This window comes from Nelusetta ayraudi, unplaced genomic scaffold (assembly GCF_046127955.1).
Source record: "Nelusetta ayraudi isolate G7.1 ecotype Tasmania unplaced genomic scaffold, CSIRO-AGI_Nayr_v1 ptg000011l, whole genome shotgun sequence".
Taxonomy (NCBI): Eukaryota; Metazoa; Chordata; class Actinopteri; order Tetraodontiformes; family Monacanthidae; genus Nelusetta; species Nelusetta ayraudi.
In genome coordinates this window covers 8,751,534-8,767,467 of record NW_027466061.1, presented here as the reverse complement: position 1 = coordinate 8,767,467, position 15,934 = coordinate 8,751,534, and the positions used below count along the sequence as shown (strand labels likewise).

General features: G+C 46.7%; 1 protein-coding gene across 2 annotated transcripts in view; it reads left to right on the top strand.

Moving 5' to 3' along the window:
* The window catches only part of carmil3 (capping protein regulator and myosin 1 linker 3), a 66,333-nt gene that overhangs the window by 46,372 nt on the left and 4,027 nt on the right, over positions 1-15,934 (top strand). For both annotated transcript variants that reach the window (XM_076020553.1, XM_076020552.1), the window contains exons 23-37: positions 361-454; positions 2,598-2,696; positions 2,795-2,914; positions 3,447-3,560; positions 4,168-4,343; positions 4,418-4,505; positions 6,160-6,285; positions 7,212-7,278; positions 7,728-7,915; positions 8,487-8,566; positions 9,932-10,051; positions 10,788-10,941; positions 12,134-12,482; positions 13,979-14,088; positions 15,232-15,508. In XM_076020553.1, the coding sequence (XP_075876668.1) occupies positions 361-454; positions 2,598-2,696; positions 2,795-2,914; positions 3,447-3,560; positions 4,168-4,343; positions 4,418-4,505; positions 6,160-6,285; positions 7,212-7,278; positions 7,728-7,915; positions 8,487-8,566; positions 9,932-10,051; positions 10,788-10,941; positions 12,134-12,482; positions 13,979-14,088; positions 15,232-15,508 (2,162 nt within the window). The remainder of the gene's footprint in view (positions 1-360; positions 455-2,597; positions 2,697-2,794; positions 2,915-3,446; positions 3,561-4,167; positions 4,344-4,417; positions 4,506-6,159; positions 6,286-7,211; positions 7,279-7,727; positions 7,916-8,486; positions 8,567-9,931; positions 10,052-10,787; positions 10,942-12,133; positions 12,483-13,978; positions 14,089-15,231; positions 15,509-15,934) is intronic.

The window sequence follows — 15,934 nt, the reverse complement described above, 5'->3', positions numbered from 1 at the left end:
GCCGTCTGATCAGATCCCTCTACTGTGTTTACTGTTGCTCTGTGTTTCATCAGACACTCTGGCTTGAGATCCAGTCACCAGTTCTTCGTGTGCCTGTGTGTGTGTGTGTGTGTGTGTGTGTGTGTGTGTGTGTGTGTGTGTGTGTGTGTGTGTGTGTGTGTGTGTGTGTGTGTGTGTGTGTGTGTGTGTGTGTGTGTGTGTGTGATTGAGAGAGCTCATCCTCGTGCTGGCAGCCAGAGGCAACTTGCTATCGGCGCTCTGGGTGTTTTCTTGTTTCCTCTCGTTGACATCACGACTCTGTTTATTACCAGAGTAACGCAACGTCAACATCCTCCTCTCCCCCTCCTCTCTCCCAACTAGCAACTTCACGCTGCAGTACATGCCCCTCCCCCTCAGTGACGTCACCCAGGCTTACCGCAGCGCCCCGGAGAAGACGGACCAGGCCCTGACCAAGGTGAGCAGCGCTCGACGTTTCCCGCTGTGGAGCTAAATTAGTTGTAAAGTGGGTAACAGTGACATTAGCGTTCTTGTTTACTGGCCTCACATTAAGCCCTGTCACACGTCATCAGTGCTGCTCAGCTCCAGCAGTCTGGTGAAGGAGTAAAAACACTTTCAGTTTGTGGCTAATTAACAAAGTGTTTCTGTTTGTTTTTGCATTAACCCAAGGAGCACATATGAAATAATTGAACCACAGCTCTCTTTTTTTAATATCTATTTATTTAAAACCACGCCAGCATGTTGAAATCTGCGAGGAAACCGAATCCAAAATGACCCTATCGGTTAATGACGATAAACAGATCTTGGCCGTGTTCTGCCTGCTTGGGCCGAATGCTGTCTTCAAGGTCGGCTCCGTGTTCTTGTTGTCACCGTTCAGAGAGACACTGGAAGTGAGCCAATCCTGGAGGCTTGTCGGCCGACCTTAATGCAGCAGGTGGCCATCAGTCGCTCAATCGCTTAATGCGGCCAGCGTTTGATAGCCTTGATGCTTCCCGCCACGGCTCGTTGTCAAGACTGTCGGCGAGCTCCCCGACGATGTTGCAAAATTAAAGCCCGGCTGATTCAGACAGCATCTGTTCGGGCTTCAGCCGGAGACTGACGGTTGTCTGGCACAGCAGCCAACCTGCCGCTAATTCGTGTTTCCTGTTCCGGCGTGACGCCGTTGCACCTCCTGCAAGAGGTCGCCTGTGGTTTTCTTCTCTATCATATCATATCAGATGTCTGCTCCCTTCTCCCACATCTGTTGGTGTATTTATTAGAGCGCTGTTACCTCAACCAGGAAACGGAAATGCTTATTTCACACAGACAATGGAAACATTTACTATAAGTCGCATTAGCACAGAGCAGCAACCCTCCTCCTGGCTGCATGACGCTGACATTTCCTTACGCAAAAACGCAATGTGAAATCAGAGTTTTTTTGGCTGCATCTCCTCTTTCTTTCTTTCTTTCTCAACTTGGCTGCTGTTCAAATGCAGAGCCACACAAAAATGTCCGTAGCAGGGGAGAGGAGGCTCTGACAGCAGTGGCTTTTGGACCTCTTTTATTTTTTTTGGACAGCACGGTCATTCGTCCTCAGTGTCAGCGCCTGTTAAACGCTGTTTGGCATCTGGCTCATGGGCAGCCGTTAACACAGCCAGTGCGTCTGCGTCCCGGGCCAAAGTTCGTGTCCCCGACGGCTCAGCTGTCCGTCAAGTCTCGATCTGTTATCCGCTCCCGACCGCTGGCGCCGGGCCTCCAGTGGCGTTTTTAAATCGCAAAAAATTATCAGTCCAGTTAAAAATGATTGAGTTCGCACCCCCAAAGCTGGAGTGACTTTGAAAAGCATTACCCTCACACACCAGATGGAGTCTCATTCCCAAACCTGTGGGGGAGCCTTCAATGGAAACAGCCTGTGATAAACACTCGGACTGAGGGGGGCCTCAGTCTGTCAAAGTCCCTGCAGATGCGTCACATTGTTTTTGCCTCTGTGGCCCGTTACCTACAGTTTGACCAAGGCAGCACCAAAGTTGCCATAAGACGCCGGATACACGTCACCGGGTGTGAAAACAAACTCAAACAAAGCCGCAAGTAAAACAGAAATATCAGGTCCATGGAGAAAAGCTGTGGAAATGTCAAAGAAATTTTGCCTACTGCAGCTCAAACCTTGGTATTATTTCCCTTTGCCTTCCTTGAGTTCGGTTCAGCACAAGCCAAAGAAATCAGTGTTGTTACTAAAGATTGTCTGAAGAGGTTTCTCGTCGGGAGTTTATCAGGATGGATGAGTGAGACTCCACTCTTGAAATGTCAACGATGCAGTTTCAGAGTGCGTGAAGCTCCTGTTTAGATCAGCCCCGCGGGTCCGTGAGGAGCTGTCGGCTTTTTTTCCCCCAGACTTCATATGGGACGACGAGGTCGCTCAGGCTTCCACCCGCTGAGTCGGGAGAATTAATCAAAGAGGCGCAGTTTGTTTCCGGGGATCAAACCTCTCCTCTCCAGCCTCCTTATTACCATGCAAATGGACTTGTTTCCTGTCTCCTGCAGACTGTGCTTTGTAAACACCTGTCATCTCCACTCTGCCTGTTTGTTTCCTCCGCGTGTGCGTCCGTGCGTGCGTGTGACAGATCCAGCGCGCTCTGCTGAGGAACAACCAGACTCAGCGTTTCTCCCAGAAACAGGCGATCAGGCTGCACCAGGGCCTCGTCACCAGCACGGCCGAACAGGTGCGTGCATCACCGCATGCGTGCACGTGATGAGGAGGTGACGGTGCAAGTCGTCCGCACGGTGGGTTTTCACATGCCGCGTGTTTGTGTGCGTCCAGGTGCTGGAGCGCCTGTGCGTGCGGGTGCAGCAGCAGGTGTGTTTGCTGAAGGGCTGCGAGGACGGCGAGGACGTTCAGACGGCCAGACAGATCCTCAAAGAGGCCCGAGACTCCAGAGCGGTGAGGATTTGACACCGCAGGAGGCTGGGCCACATGTGTTCCATCCAAGTGTCCTCCAAATGCAAACTAGGGCATGAGAAGATAACGCTTTGATATCCATTTTTGGTTAGCTGAAGAAACAGCCAAGCTCCGGATCCTGGTTTCTAAAACCTATTTTGTGTTAGCTTGCACAGCCTCTCTCTCCTAAATTTGTCTCGCGGCTCTTTCACAATGCAGACGGTGTTTTGTTTTGTTGCAGCTGTGAAAAGTGCCAAGTCTGAACCTGCAGACGAGACAATGTCAGCAAGGAGAATAAAAGAAAATAACACACGCAGACAAAAATAGACCAAAAAAACTGAGTGTTTAGCAGCAGAAAGAGACAAACTGAACCAGTGACACAACTGCAGTTTGCATCCGAGCAAAACTAAAAGTACATACAGAAAGAGACTTATTCACGGTGTAGCTGCTAGCAACAGGCGGGAAACATCATGGTGAATGTGGAAAATGGAAAACCTGCGCCCTGTGTGTGTGTGTGTGTGTGTGTGTGTTGCAGCTGTATCCCTCCCTGTGTGAGTTTGCCCACGTGCTGTCAGTGGACGGCCCTGTGAAGCAGCGCCTGGAGACTCTGGCCGGGGAACTGGCCAAGGCGGCCGACAAGGAGCTGCAGGTGTGTTGTTTTCACATTCCCTCGCAGGTCGAGCTGGGTTTTTTTATATCAGCTGCTGACTGGTGGCATTTAAATAGCTCATTACAGCCATGTGTCCCCATATGTGCGGCGCATGTTTGCTTACTTCAAAAGAGTCGTGGAATTTAAATTCACGGCAGTGAACAGTTCCCACCTCCTCCTCCTTCCTTTTTTTTTCCTTGGCTCCATTTGTTCCCTTTGGGATTCAGTAGCTGCAGTGCAGTGGAATGATTTAAAAAAAAATAAAGGCAGCACACCCTGAGGATAACTCACTCATACTTTAAACTTTGCCTGACATAATTAATATTTCTCTTTGTGCTTTTTTAAATTTTGTTGTCAGGAACATTTCCTCTTTAATTAAGAGGTGCAGATAAACCAAGTACAGATTAGGCTCTTCTTTTAAGTTTGCTCATCGAGAGTCCAGCATTAGTTTGAATCCAAGAGACGTTGCCAACTAAATGTTTAATCGTGGTTCAGTTCTGTAAGTTGCAGTTTGATGGTACACTGAAGGAGTGCAATGGATATTAATACTTCCCCGTCGCATGTCACTGGAATACAAACACGCAATATGTTGTGTCTTGGCGGTCAGGTGGTGGTGGACTCCATGGTGTCTCTGTGCCGTGAGCTTTGCCCCATGTCCTGCGCGGCCGCCGAGCGGCTCAGCCCGCCCTTCTCCTCCATCTCCGAGCAAGTGTCCATCCCACGCACCACCATCCGCAACGCCCTGATGGAGCGAGCGGCGGAGGACATCAACAGAGCGCTGGAGTAAGACACAGCGGGCCGTGGGTCTCCAGGTCGGCACGGAAAACACACTGACGCCGGTGCCCTTCTCTTTGCAGGGAGGTGAAGCTGTCAGTGGTCTCCTATCTGACCAACTCCATCATGGATCAGATCCTGCAGGAGCTCTACACTACCCATAAAACCCTGGTACTGGTAATATCCCTTTACTGCATGCCTTCTTCTGTAGTGGCGTAGAGAGCACGACTGTGAGTCTGTGGGTGAGTGAGAACAGTCAAGACTCCGGCTGAAGATGAAGTACAGTGTTGATTTGAACAGTGGTGGCAGAAAAAGTAGCTTGTTGATAGACTTGACTTGAAAAAAAAGGATTATTCAGTGTTGATAAAATATAAATAATTTATGCACTTGAGGAAGTTGCAGATTTCAGATTGAGACTTTTCCCACCAATATGTATTCAATTTTCTGGATGCAACTAAAGCTTCATTTAACAATTTAGGTTCAGAGTAAAGTTTCCTAACAGAGTTTCTTTTTCCCTCACAACCATCTGGAATAACAATCAAGTCACATTACATTAAAATTCTCCGTAGCCATGTTTTTGTATTTTGCAATATTATTTTTAATTTTTTGTCACGAAATTCACAAAATTTTGTGTTTCCCAGAAATGCCCAGCCTTTAGTTTGACTGTGTGCCAAGGCAAGCAGATCTGCCCTCTGTGTTGCAAACACCACCCGCACACAGACCTTGCCTCCCGCCTCTGAGGCAGCCTTTTCACTTTGTAAGCATGTCGAAGTTCCAGCAACACCTCCGTTGAATCAGTGCTAAATATGCAGATTCCTCGAGTGCGATGAAAAATAAAAATCTGAATAAATATTTGACTGAAGGAGCTTTGAGTGCGGAAGACTCACCTGTTTAATCTGTGAAAGTTATTAAAAGTTATTAAAACAGCACGGCAACACTTCTGTTGCCTGTACATCCATTATTAATAATGGAGTGATGCCTTTGATTAACCTGGCTCTCCAGCATGAGTTCATTTGTACTGGCATGATAATGTCTGCGATGAGTCACGTTTTCACTGGGGAGAAACCTTGAAGCGCTCGCTGTCCTCAGTTTACTCAGTGTTATTTTAACATCCCTCCGTCTTACTGCACATAGCGCTCATAATTACCAATGTTCCCTCCCAGTGCAATACATGAGATGGACTTGTCGGTGCAGAGCTGAGAGTTCAACCAGAAAGTCAACTCTCACGAGTTCAATGAATCTGACAGAAAGTTGGAACGTCCTCTGGCGAGCGCCCTCTTGTGGAAGGAGCAGGGTCCTTTTAAATCAGCCTGGAGTGCCAGTGCAGCTTCAGCTCATCATATTGGTGTCGGTGCAGACAACTGTTGCACTCGAGCAGCATAAAAAGTAGGTTGCTGCCGTGATTAGACCCCCGCTGGCTGCCCTCTGCCGGAAAAATGTAGCTGTTTAAAAATGAAGCCGGGAAGGAGAAGGTGGAAACTGAGAGTGTCTGTTTTGTATTCCTTCCGCGTCCAGGCTGCTACAGCTCATTTCAGTTTGTGTTTTACCGCAGCGCCGCCTTGTCCTCTATCCAAGCCTCCATCCCCTCTGATCATCAACACGTTGCACGTTTGTCCCCGCTTCCTAATGAGCTGAACAAACTCTCTTGTCTTGACTGATTTTCTTGAGTTTCTAAATTTCAGGGACGGATGCTTGCGCTTAAAGTAGATTGTTATTGCTGTTGTTATTTGTTATCACAGAGTGCAAGAGAGAGTGTGGGTCTGTGGGTCTGTGTGCGTGTGTGCGTGCCTATTCATGGAGGTGTTTGATGTCTGCGTTGCGTCAGCTGCGCCAGGTGTCTCAGGCAAAGCGTTGGGATGATGTCGGGACGGGCAGACGCACCATCAGGCAGTCCAGACTGATCGAGTCGCTGGAATTTCCCGATGAGGAGTACGGCGTCAACCTGGGAATAGTAAGTATCCGAGGACAGGACAAGCCAGTGGCCGCAGGAGGAAGATGTTCAGCTCTGTGATGCTAATGAAAAGTCACGTAAACGCCTGCAGCTGAATTATTGAGATTCAGATCTTCGGTCAGATTTTTACTAATCCATCTTGAAACGATCCCATCTGAATTTGGTTTGGTTTTCTAGCCGTTTGTGGTATTAATTAAGGAGCCAGTCGGCAGGCTCGGAGGAGAAAGAGGCGGAGCTCCAGCTACAAGGTTGTGGCAGTAACTTTTGACAGAAACCGCTTTAAAGCTGCCAGAAAAAAAGCTGCTGGTTTTAAAGAGTATATGTATCAGCGTGGATGCTGCAGTGTGTCTGATCACAACGAGATAAGAGTTCCTGATTTAAACAAGCGCAAAGAACTTTTCTCTCCTGAAACTGGCTTTGGACACACTGGAGTTAGATTCCGCCCAGCACAGCAGCTTGCCACAGCACAGTGACATACATCAAGAGCCCTGTGCAACAATAGGATGCCGTTAGCGTCCCGCTCCACTGGTACTGAACAAGTTTGATCCAATATTTTATGTATCTAAATGGTGGGAAACATTCTCTTTGAGGTGTCACGTTAATGAGAAATGACTCCTTTCTTCTTTGTTCGGTTGGATGCTTCAGTGAAACTCTTGCCTCAGTTTTTGTCCTTTTAAATAGAGGCAGATTGGGATTTAATTTGAATTCAAAAGGTCAGTTTCTCCCTTTTTGGCACTATTTTCCGGAAAAAATCTGTCTTCCTCAGTCGGGTTGTTAAAGCAACGCTCAGGAACTGAATCTCACTGGGAATTGACGGCAATGCATTTAATGGCTCTCGCCGGACAATTTCTGCTAGGGCTGTTAAAGGAAGAAAAAAGAAAAGTGCTGCAGAGGAAATGTGTCACTGATCTTCACTCGTTCCACAGGACACCATGGCCATTAAGAAACGGAGCTCCAGAACCAGGAGAATTCGTCCCGTCTCCACCAGACTGAGTGAGTGGACCTGGACTGGTCTTTTTTTTTTTTTTCTTAGAGGCATTACCTCAAGCACCTCATTTCATCTGTTTGCCAAGTACCTTCCTGATTACAATGAAGGAATAAGTTCTCTGATAGTTTTAGCCTGAAGTTTCCTAGGATTTCTTCTTGTGATCGTCTTTATTCGGTCCTACCTTGAATTTTTTTTTTCTCATAATTTCCTCCAGGGCAGATGTGGCCGTTTTTCCACGTCAGTGGTTCTATAATAATAATGTGGAGCTCCCAGAGTTCCCTTTGCATTTCCATGCTGGCTTTTTAAAAATGTAATTTCAAAGTAATTATGGTTTAACACATTCAAGTGAAGACAGGAAGTCTTCCATCAGCAACTGTCAGCTCGGATCTTCCCTCTTATTGCTAGAATTCAAAAAGGATTTATTCTCCCATGCTCCTCTCTGCTCTCGCTGGAGGTCTAGGCGATGAGGCCAGTCCCTCTCCCACCCCCTCTGCTCCGCCGCACTCCGGCCCTCTCACCCACTCGGCATCTTGGGAGTGTCTGTCCACGCTCCCCACCAACGGCTCGCCGCTGCGTCACGTGACCCACGTCAGGCCACGCCCTCCCCGGAGACACAGAGCAGCATATTTCCCCCCGGAGTCTGTGAGTTCATGGGTTTTAGTTGAGATGTTCTCATACAGAGGGGTCCGCTGTATGAGGAGGATGAGTACTGTATGAGGAGGAATCAAGGAGGGACGGTGAAACCAACCCTGCAGCTTTATCAGTCAGACTTTAGTTCTTTTCAGTTGACCGATTCAGTGAACTTTTAGTCTTTATCTCATTCCTAGAAAAATCTCCTTTTCAAAGCAGGAGGCGACCGCTTGCGACTCAAATATTAATCAGGCACAAATATCTTCCGATAGGCTACAGGGAGACCTGCAGCACTGTACGCTGTTTGTGTCCAGGCTTTTCCAAAAGCTTCCCTCTTAATGGGTACCAACTGGGTTAGAGCGGCGGAAGACGAGTCCCTGAGAATGAAAGACACCAGCGCTGGCAGCCGGTCGGGTTTCACCGTCCAGCCGTTTGAAATTAAAAATACCTGCAGTGGACATTTTGGATTGATCATGGCCATCTTGTCATTTCATCCCTTTTCCGTGTGTGTGTGTGTGTGTGTGTGTGTGTGTGTGTGTGTGTGTGTGTGTGTGTGTGTGTGTGTGTGTGTGTGTGTGTGCAGCACTGCTCAGAGAATGGAGGGGTCAGCATGCTGGAGGACGGACTGCCGGACTTCTACACTAAGAGAGTTTTACCTGACAGGTAGCTCGCACAACCTCTCTCATTCTAATTAACACTTTTCCCCCTAACTGTTGCTATTTTTATCCAAGAATTTTTAAAGGACACTGGTTCTGGCTTCTGTCTGATCTTTAGTTTTAATCCTAGATTCTTTTTGGGAAGCCTTGCACAACTAATTATGCAAGGCAACAGTGCTCAGAGCTCAATGACGCAGTCTCGGTGGGAGGAGACTTGTCCCTTCCCTTTGTGGTGGAGCAGAGGACTGATTCTCACTATTAAGAGTTTCAGGAGTGAATTACGGAACACACGCAGTGTTTTTGTTGTTAGAAAACGTACATTGTGCGGAAGGCAGGACCTTTAAATGCCCACTGCGTTAAGGTTAGTGTGTTTTTGTTTGTGTTGCTTGTTGGTGACTGAAAACACACACTTGAGCCTATTGTTTGGTACAAACCTACCAGGGAAAGTGGTGGAGCGCCAAGAAGGAACAAACAGAGTTGTGAATGCCAAAAAAAGCAATAAACTAAAAAAATAATTGAATATGGCTCAGCTGTGCAGCAGACTGCAGGAGGAGACAGTCAGGGAGTCCTGAGGTCACCTTCTGACGTCCTGAGCGCGACATTAGCCTCCAGCCGTCACACTCCGGGGAGTATTTAAAGCTGCTCACATCTTTTATTCAACAGTTTGTGGGAAGAAAAAACACACACACACACACTAAAGTAGAGAAAATGTGAGGCTTAAAGTCGCAATCAGGCCACGAGCAGAACTCCACATGTAGGCAGCAAAGTGCTGTCACTGCCAGCGATAAATGTCGATACCAGCCGATGGATTACTTACTGCATGTTTCTATTTCAAATACTGCCTCATACAAAACTCGATGGCCTTAGTAGTAGCAGTAGGTGTACAGAGCAGAGGCAGGGTAGCAGGGGGAGCAGGGGTAGCAGGAGAGCAGGGGGAGCAGGGGTAGCAGGGGGAGCAGGGGTAGCAGGGGTAGCAGGGGGAGCAGGGGTAGCAGGGGGAGCAGGAGAGCAGGGGAGCAGGGGGAGCAGGGGTAGGGACGTTAGCCTGCCTCAGGGAAAATATATTTTTTATGTGGAGATGGTCTTTGTGTGTCTCTCTCGTGTATCTCTTGTATCACATGACAGTTTGTGCCTTAACGCTCACCGGTGGTGCATGAAACAGAATCAGCCGGGCCGCGTGCACATTGCCTTCTGTCACCACTATTAGATCGTCTGACGGTCGGCCAGTGGGGAAGGAGCTTTTTTAGTCTTTTTTTTAAGCCGTCTATTTATGTCAAACGGTTGATTAACTCGGTGGTACAACCGGTGGCGGCGGCGTCTGTCTTCACATTTTAACCGTCACGTTGTCTCTCCTCCTCCTCTTCCTCCTCAGTCAGCTGTCATCCCTCCATCAGGCCCAGTCTCTGAGGAGGAAGAAGAGGCGCAGCGTCCTCTCCATCTTCTCGGGCTTTCGCAGGAACCGCAACTCCACCATCTCCACTCAGGAGTCAGAGTGAGTACGGCAGGTGGTGTCGTCTTCCGCCGCCGTCAATATTTCATTAATGCCTTCGAAAAAAATACGTTCTGTCCGCTAGCGTTGCATTTTTCACGGCGTGGCATACGTTGAGGCTGTGTTACATAACCAGCAGCGAGCAGTTGAAGGGTGAAGGTGAAGGGATTAATGGGCGACGGTGGCGTGCAGGTGATGGAGAGGCTTTCTGAAAGCCGGAGAGACGCTTTCTGCTGACGGAAGTTCTCACAAAGCCAAGTGGAAGGAGGCGCGGCGAGGCGAGGTGCCTGCGGGGGTTAGCAGCCGTGTCACCGTGCAGAAATATCCTGCACCGCCGCTCGCCCGCCATTGGAGGCTCATTTTTTAAGAGGGCTGAAGACAGGAACACGTTTGCGTCCTTTACGGGCTCCCAGCTGCAGGTCGTGGCTGCGCCGCCGCTGGTCGGCCCCGGGAATCCCTTCCTTCTATTTGCTGTGGTGCAGCCCGGAGCGCAGGAAGTGTTGCAGCATCTGGCCGCCCGAGGAGCCTCGACTACCACTGTTTCAAATGAGTGACTCACCATGTAAACGCTCCCTTTCACAGCGGAGACTGAATCTGTGTTTATGCACAGTGTGGGCAAACTGAGCGACAGCACGTCAGACTCTCGCCTCTGTATTTTTAACCAATTGCACGTCAGCGTGTCTCAGTCGTCGGAGTTTATCAGGTTTTCTTTCTTTCTTTCTCTCTCTGTGCGTTCCAGCTCCGCCTTAGAGAACGTCTACTCCATGATTCAGCACCCCAAGGACACAGGACGGCCCGACAGCGCCCTTGCTGGAACAAACGGGAGTGCGCCTTCGCCTCGGCCCGTGCAGGGGATGAGAGGCACCAGCCCTCCCTGCCTCATCCAGAGACAGGTACAGTCAGGCTGGCGTGATGATTCCATCAACTTGACTAAACTCTGGCCCGAGCCAGGCAGGAATTGAAAAAGAAAGTCCTTTTGGTTCTTCTTTTAATGTCAAGGTTCTGCCTCGTTCTGATGAATTAGCCGCTACTGCAGCGCTGAGCTCTTCAACAGCAGCAGCAGCCGACAGCGTCTCAAGTTCTTCTTTGTCTTCCTCTGAAGTTAAAGAACCTCCGAGACATCCAATAAGAGATGCAGGTTGCAGACGAATCAAACAACGCTTTCTGCTGGACCCTGGCAAGACGGATGAGCTAACATCCTGCTGCATTGCGTAAAAGCTTTACAGGCGTGGAGATTCCCCACCGGTTTAAACATTTACACTCATAATATCTCGTATTCAACCTCAAAACTAGCCAAAACATTTTGGAGCGAGTTGGATTATGTTTCTCTGTGTGCAGCTATTTTTTTACAGCCTGCTCTGGATTTTTGCTCGCAGCTGGAAACTTGTGGACAGGATGAGCCCGCACTCCACTCCCTCCACTTTAATATAGTGACGCCCTCACCAGCTGCTATTTCCACAACTGTCTCTCTCTCTCTCTCTCTCTCTCTCTGTTTCTCTCTCTCACTCTCTCACTCTCTCTCTCTCTCTGTTTCTCTCTCTCTCTCTCTCCCTCTCTGTCTCTCTGTTTCTCTCTCTCTCTCCCTCTCTCTCTCTCGCTCTCTGTTTCTCTCTCTCTCTCTCTCTCACTCTCTGTTTCTCTCTCTCTCTCTCTGTTTCTCTATCTCTCTCTCTCTCACTCTCTCCCTCTCTGTCTCTCTGTTTCTCTCTCTCTCTCTCTCTCCCTCTCTGTCTCTCTGTTTCTCTCTCTCTCTCTCTCTCTCTCTCTCTCCCTCTCTCTCTCTCGCTTGTGTTTGTTGCAGCCTGTCAACCCTACGGAGGAGCATGTGATCCCATTTTTAATCTGCCCACACAGACGCTCGTCTAAATCTCACAAGTTCACAAAGTCGACTCCAGGAATCCTCACTGGTGCATGATGGGTACTGGAGGCCCGTTCCTCTGACCCAGGGATGGTTTCATTCAATCACAGCTATTTATCAGCAGCCTCCACCGACTCTGCAACGTCCTGAAACTCCTGGAAGCTCAGCGGACTAAGACAAGTGGCAAAGGTTCTGGCATCTCTGAACTTTGTTCTCTCTCCACTCAGTCCACAGACCTGGTCAGCATGGTGTACAGCTGCATCGGGGCGGAGATCGACGACTCGGACGGCAGCAGCGCCGGCGATGTCAAAGTGACGGACGACGACGAGAGGTCGACCGCCATCTCGGACGCCCCCGCCGACACCCGCAGCAACAGCCACGCGGGGGTTTCCTGCAGGCAGCAGCAGCCGGACGGCGGCAGGCAGGAGAGGATCGTCCCGCTGACGCAGCCCGAGGAGGACGGGGCGGCCACAGAGGCCACCGTGGCGCCGTGCGGGGCCAAGCCGGAGCCGCCGCCGCAGAGCACCAAGCCCAGTCTGGCTGTCATGAGGCAGAGACACCTGCAGGAGAGTTCAGGTACTGCAGTCAGTTTACTCAGAGAATCTGATGGAAACTTGAACGTGCACAAGGTCCAAAAATCTTGGTTCTGTTTCAGTTAGATGTTGATTTGCCTCATATTTTCATTCAGCGTGTCGGTATTTCAAAGAGACATCGTAAAATCCAGGTATTAATACAGCTGGCACCAAACACTGCTCGTTAAGTTGCTTCTGTTTTTGATCCCTTTAAGGAATTTAAATGTATCTGTTATTACTAAAAAAAATAGTATTTAGATAGTGATGGTTTGATAACCAACTAGTAATGCTATGATATTCTTACGAAACAACAACAAACAGGTTCTAATCAAAGATTTTTGATATGATGTCAAAAAGGAAGGAAGATTTTCAAATTCTGAAACGTACGCATTTGCAAAACTAGCTGTCTGTTTAAAATGAATGTAAAATAACAAGATTTTTAAATTTGTCTTTGACCCATCATCCATCTATCCATTTTCAATACCTGCCTCTTCCTGAGCTCAGAGACACAGGGATCTCAATTTAGAGTTTCCAATTCACCTTGCATGCATGTTTTTGGACTGTGGGAGGAAGCCGGAGAACGCAGAGGGAACCCGCAGGGAGAACATGCAAACTCTACACAGAAAGGCCCCAGGCCCAGAATCGAACCCACAACCTTCTTGCTGTGAGGCGGCAGTGCTAACAACTGCGCCACCATGTCTCCCAGACGCATTAGGTTATTTAAAATGAAACAGCCATGGCGGCTGTGATGGTACATTAATAAAGCTAAAGAAAAGCCTTTCATTCATAACTTCTGAATAAGCCCAGTAAAATTCAGAAACTGCACAAAGAGAATTTCTTAAAGCAGTGTCGCCATCATTACAGGCAGACGTGAGGACGTCTGTCACACTGACCTCAGTTGTGAATCTGGACAGATTTAATTGGCTGGATCCCAGCGGTGCACCGGCTGGAGTGCAGGGCTTCCAGAGAACAGGTCGTTGTAAAAGGTCCAGCCTGTGTAATGAGCCAAACCACCTCATTTAGAAAATAGACTCCAGTCGGCCACAAAGGGAATTAAAAGGTCAGTGGAGAAGCTGCAGAGTCCAAGCAGCCGCAGCGGAAAATCAATAGGTAAAATCTGAAGATTGACATTAAAAGTGAAGGTAAATACAAGAAGAAAGCACTTTTAGCCTCAGACGCAAAATCAGTGTGCGCAATAGGCGGACAGCATAACAATATTGGTCGTGGCATCTGCTTTGATAGGAATTAGCGAGGCAGTCCTCAGACGTTTTCACAGACTCCCAAAAGTGATGCAAATTTAGCAGCAGAGCTCAGGTTCAACCAAGTGATGTTCCCACAGCAAGACCAGGACTGCCGGTGGCCAAGTCCAACTTCCTGTTCCACATCCAGCCAGCCTTACCCGCCACATTTCCCCTTGGACTCCAGGATTGAACCCACAAATTGTCACGACATTATTCTCAGATCTGTGCCGTCCGTGCATGTGTGTTTGTTTTCTTTCAGAGGAGGGAGGAAACCTCAGAGGCAAAGAGGACGAGCAGAGTGAAAGAAAACCCGAGGAGAAGCAAAGGGTGCGAGGACCCGAGGGACAGCGCCCCCTGGTACCGAGCAAGGTGAGCGAGCTGCTCCATAGACTGAGAGGGTCCAACCAGAGAGGATGTTTACGGCTGGGTTTATGTATATATAGATGTATGTATATACATATATATATATATATATACCAACCAGAGAGGATGTTTACAGCTGGGTTTATGTATATATATATGTATATATATATATATATATATATATATATATATATATATATATACATGTGTTTATATATACATGTATGTATATATATATATAAATATATATACATATATATATATATATATATATATATGTATATATATATATATACATACATGTGTTTATATATACATGTGTATATATATATATATATGTATATATATATATATATATATACATATATATATATATATATGTATATATATATATATATATATATACATATATATATATATATGTATATATATATATATATATATGTATATATATATATATATATACATATATATATATATATATGTATATATATATATATATATATATATATATACATACATGTGTTTATATATACATGTGTATATATATATATATATGTATATATATATATATATATATATATATACATACATGTGTTTATATATACATGTGTATATATATATATATATATATATATATATATATATATATATACATACATGTGTTTATATATACATGTGTATATATATATATATATATATGTATATATGTGTGTATATATATATATATATGTATATATGTGTGTATATATATATATATATATATATATATGTATATATATATATATATATATGTATATATATATATATATATATATATATGTATATATATATATATATATATATATACACATATATATGTGTGTGTATATATATGTATATATATATATATATATGTATATACATATATATATATATATAAATATATTGTTCAATGCTTTGAAAACTTGAAAAAAAAAAATGGTTTGAGCAAATATTGCAAACTGAACAAGATGACGTTGTGTGGCTTAACTGTCACAACACTTAGAGGTACAAAGAATTGTAGTAACCCGAGTGTCATCATCAAGTGGCACTGCAGGATCCCTGATGACTGTCATGTTTAAAGTTTTGCAGTTGAATCTCATTGGTCGCTGATCTCCCTCCCTGTAGCCCAGCTTCGACCTCTCCAGAGACAAGACCTCTCCGGAGAGGTCCGCCGCCTCTCCCAAGACCTCACCTGCTGAAGAAGCAGCGGCGGATCAGAGGAGCCTGCCTCCAGCTCAGCCGTCCATACGGGAGGTGGAGGAGGAGGAGGAGGAGGAGGAGGAGGAGGAGGAAGAAGAAGAGGAGGAGGAGCATGTGGCAGGGGAGGAGACTGTGGACGGGAGAAGCCCACCGGTGTCTGCCAGAGCTGGGACTGAAGCAACGGCAGATCCTGCCGGCCGAGGTCCACACTCAGTGTTGGCTTTTAATGTTGGTAGTTGACTGACTGGCAAGATTCCAATTCTGAGACGTCAAACATCTGTCTCCAGTCAGCCTCGTTTTAGTCATGAGGAAAGCCAGAAGCGACCGCAGCTGCGAAACCACAGAACCGCAGGAAACAACCACGATGTTGCCGTGCAGGCTACAGTAGCCACAGTTTTATCAGAAGCTGTTGGAATTTTAACGTACAAACATTATGAAAAATAGCTCTGAAGGCTTTTCTCTGTATGTTACGTGTCAGTACACTGAATAGCCCAAAAACAGAATTTGGAGAAAAGCTTTTGGTGCCCTTTTTATTAATTTAAATGAGGAAATGTTGTTCATCCTGATTTAACAGCAGCTACTGCAGAAACAAGTTGTCTTCTGGTCTTCTTGTGTGGTTCTTCAGAGA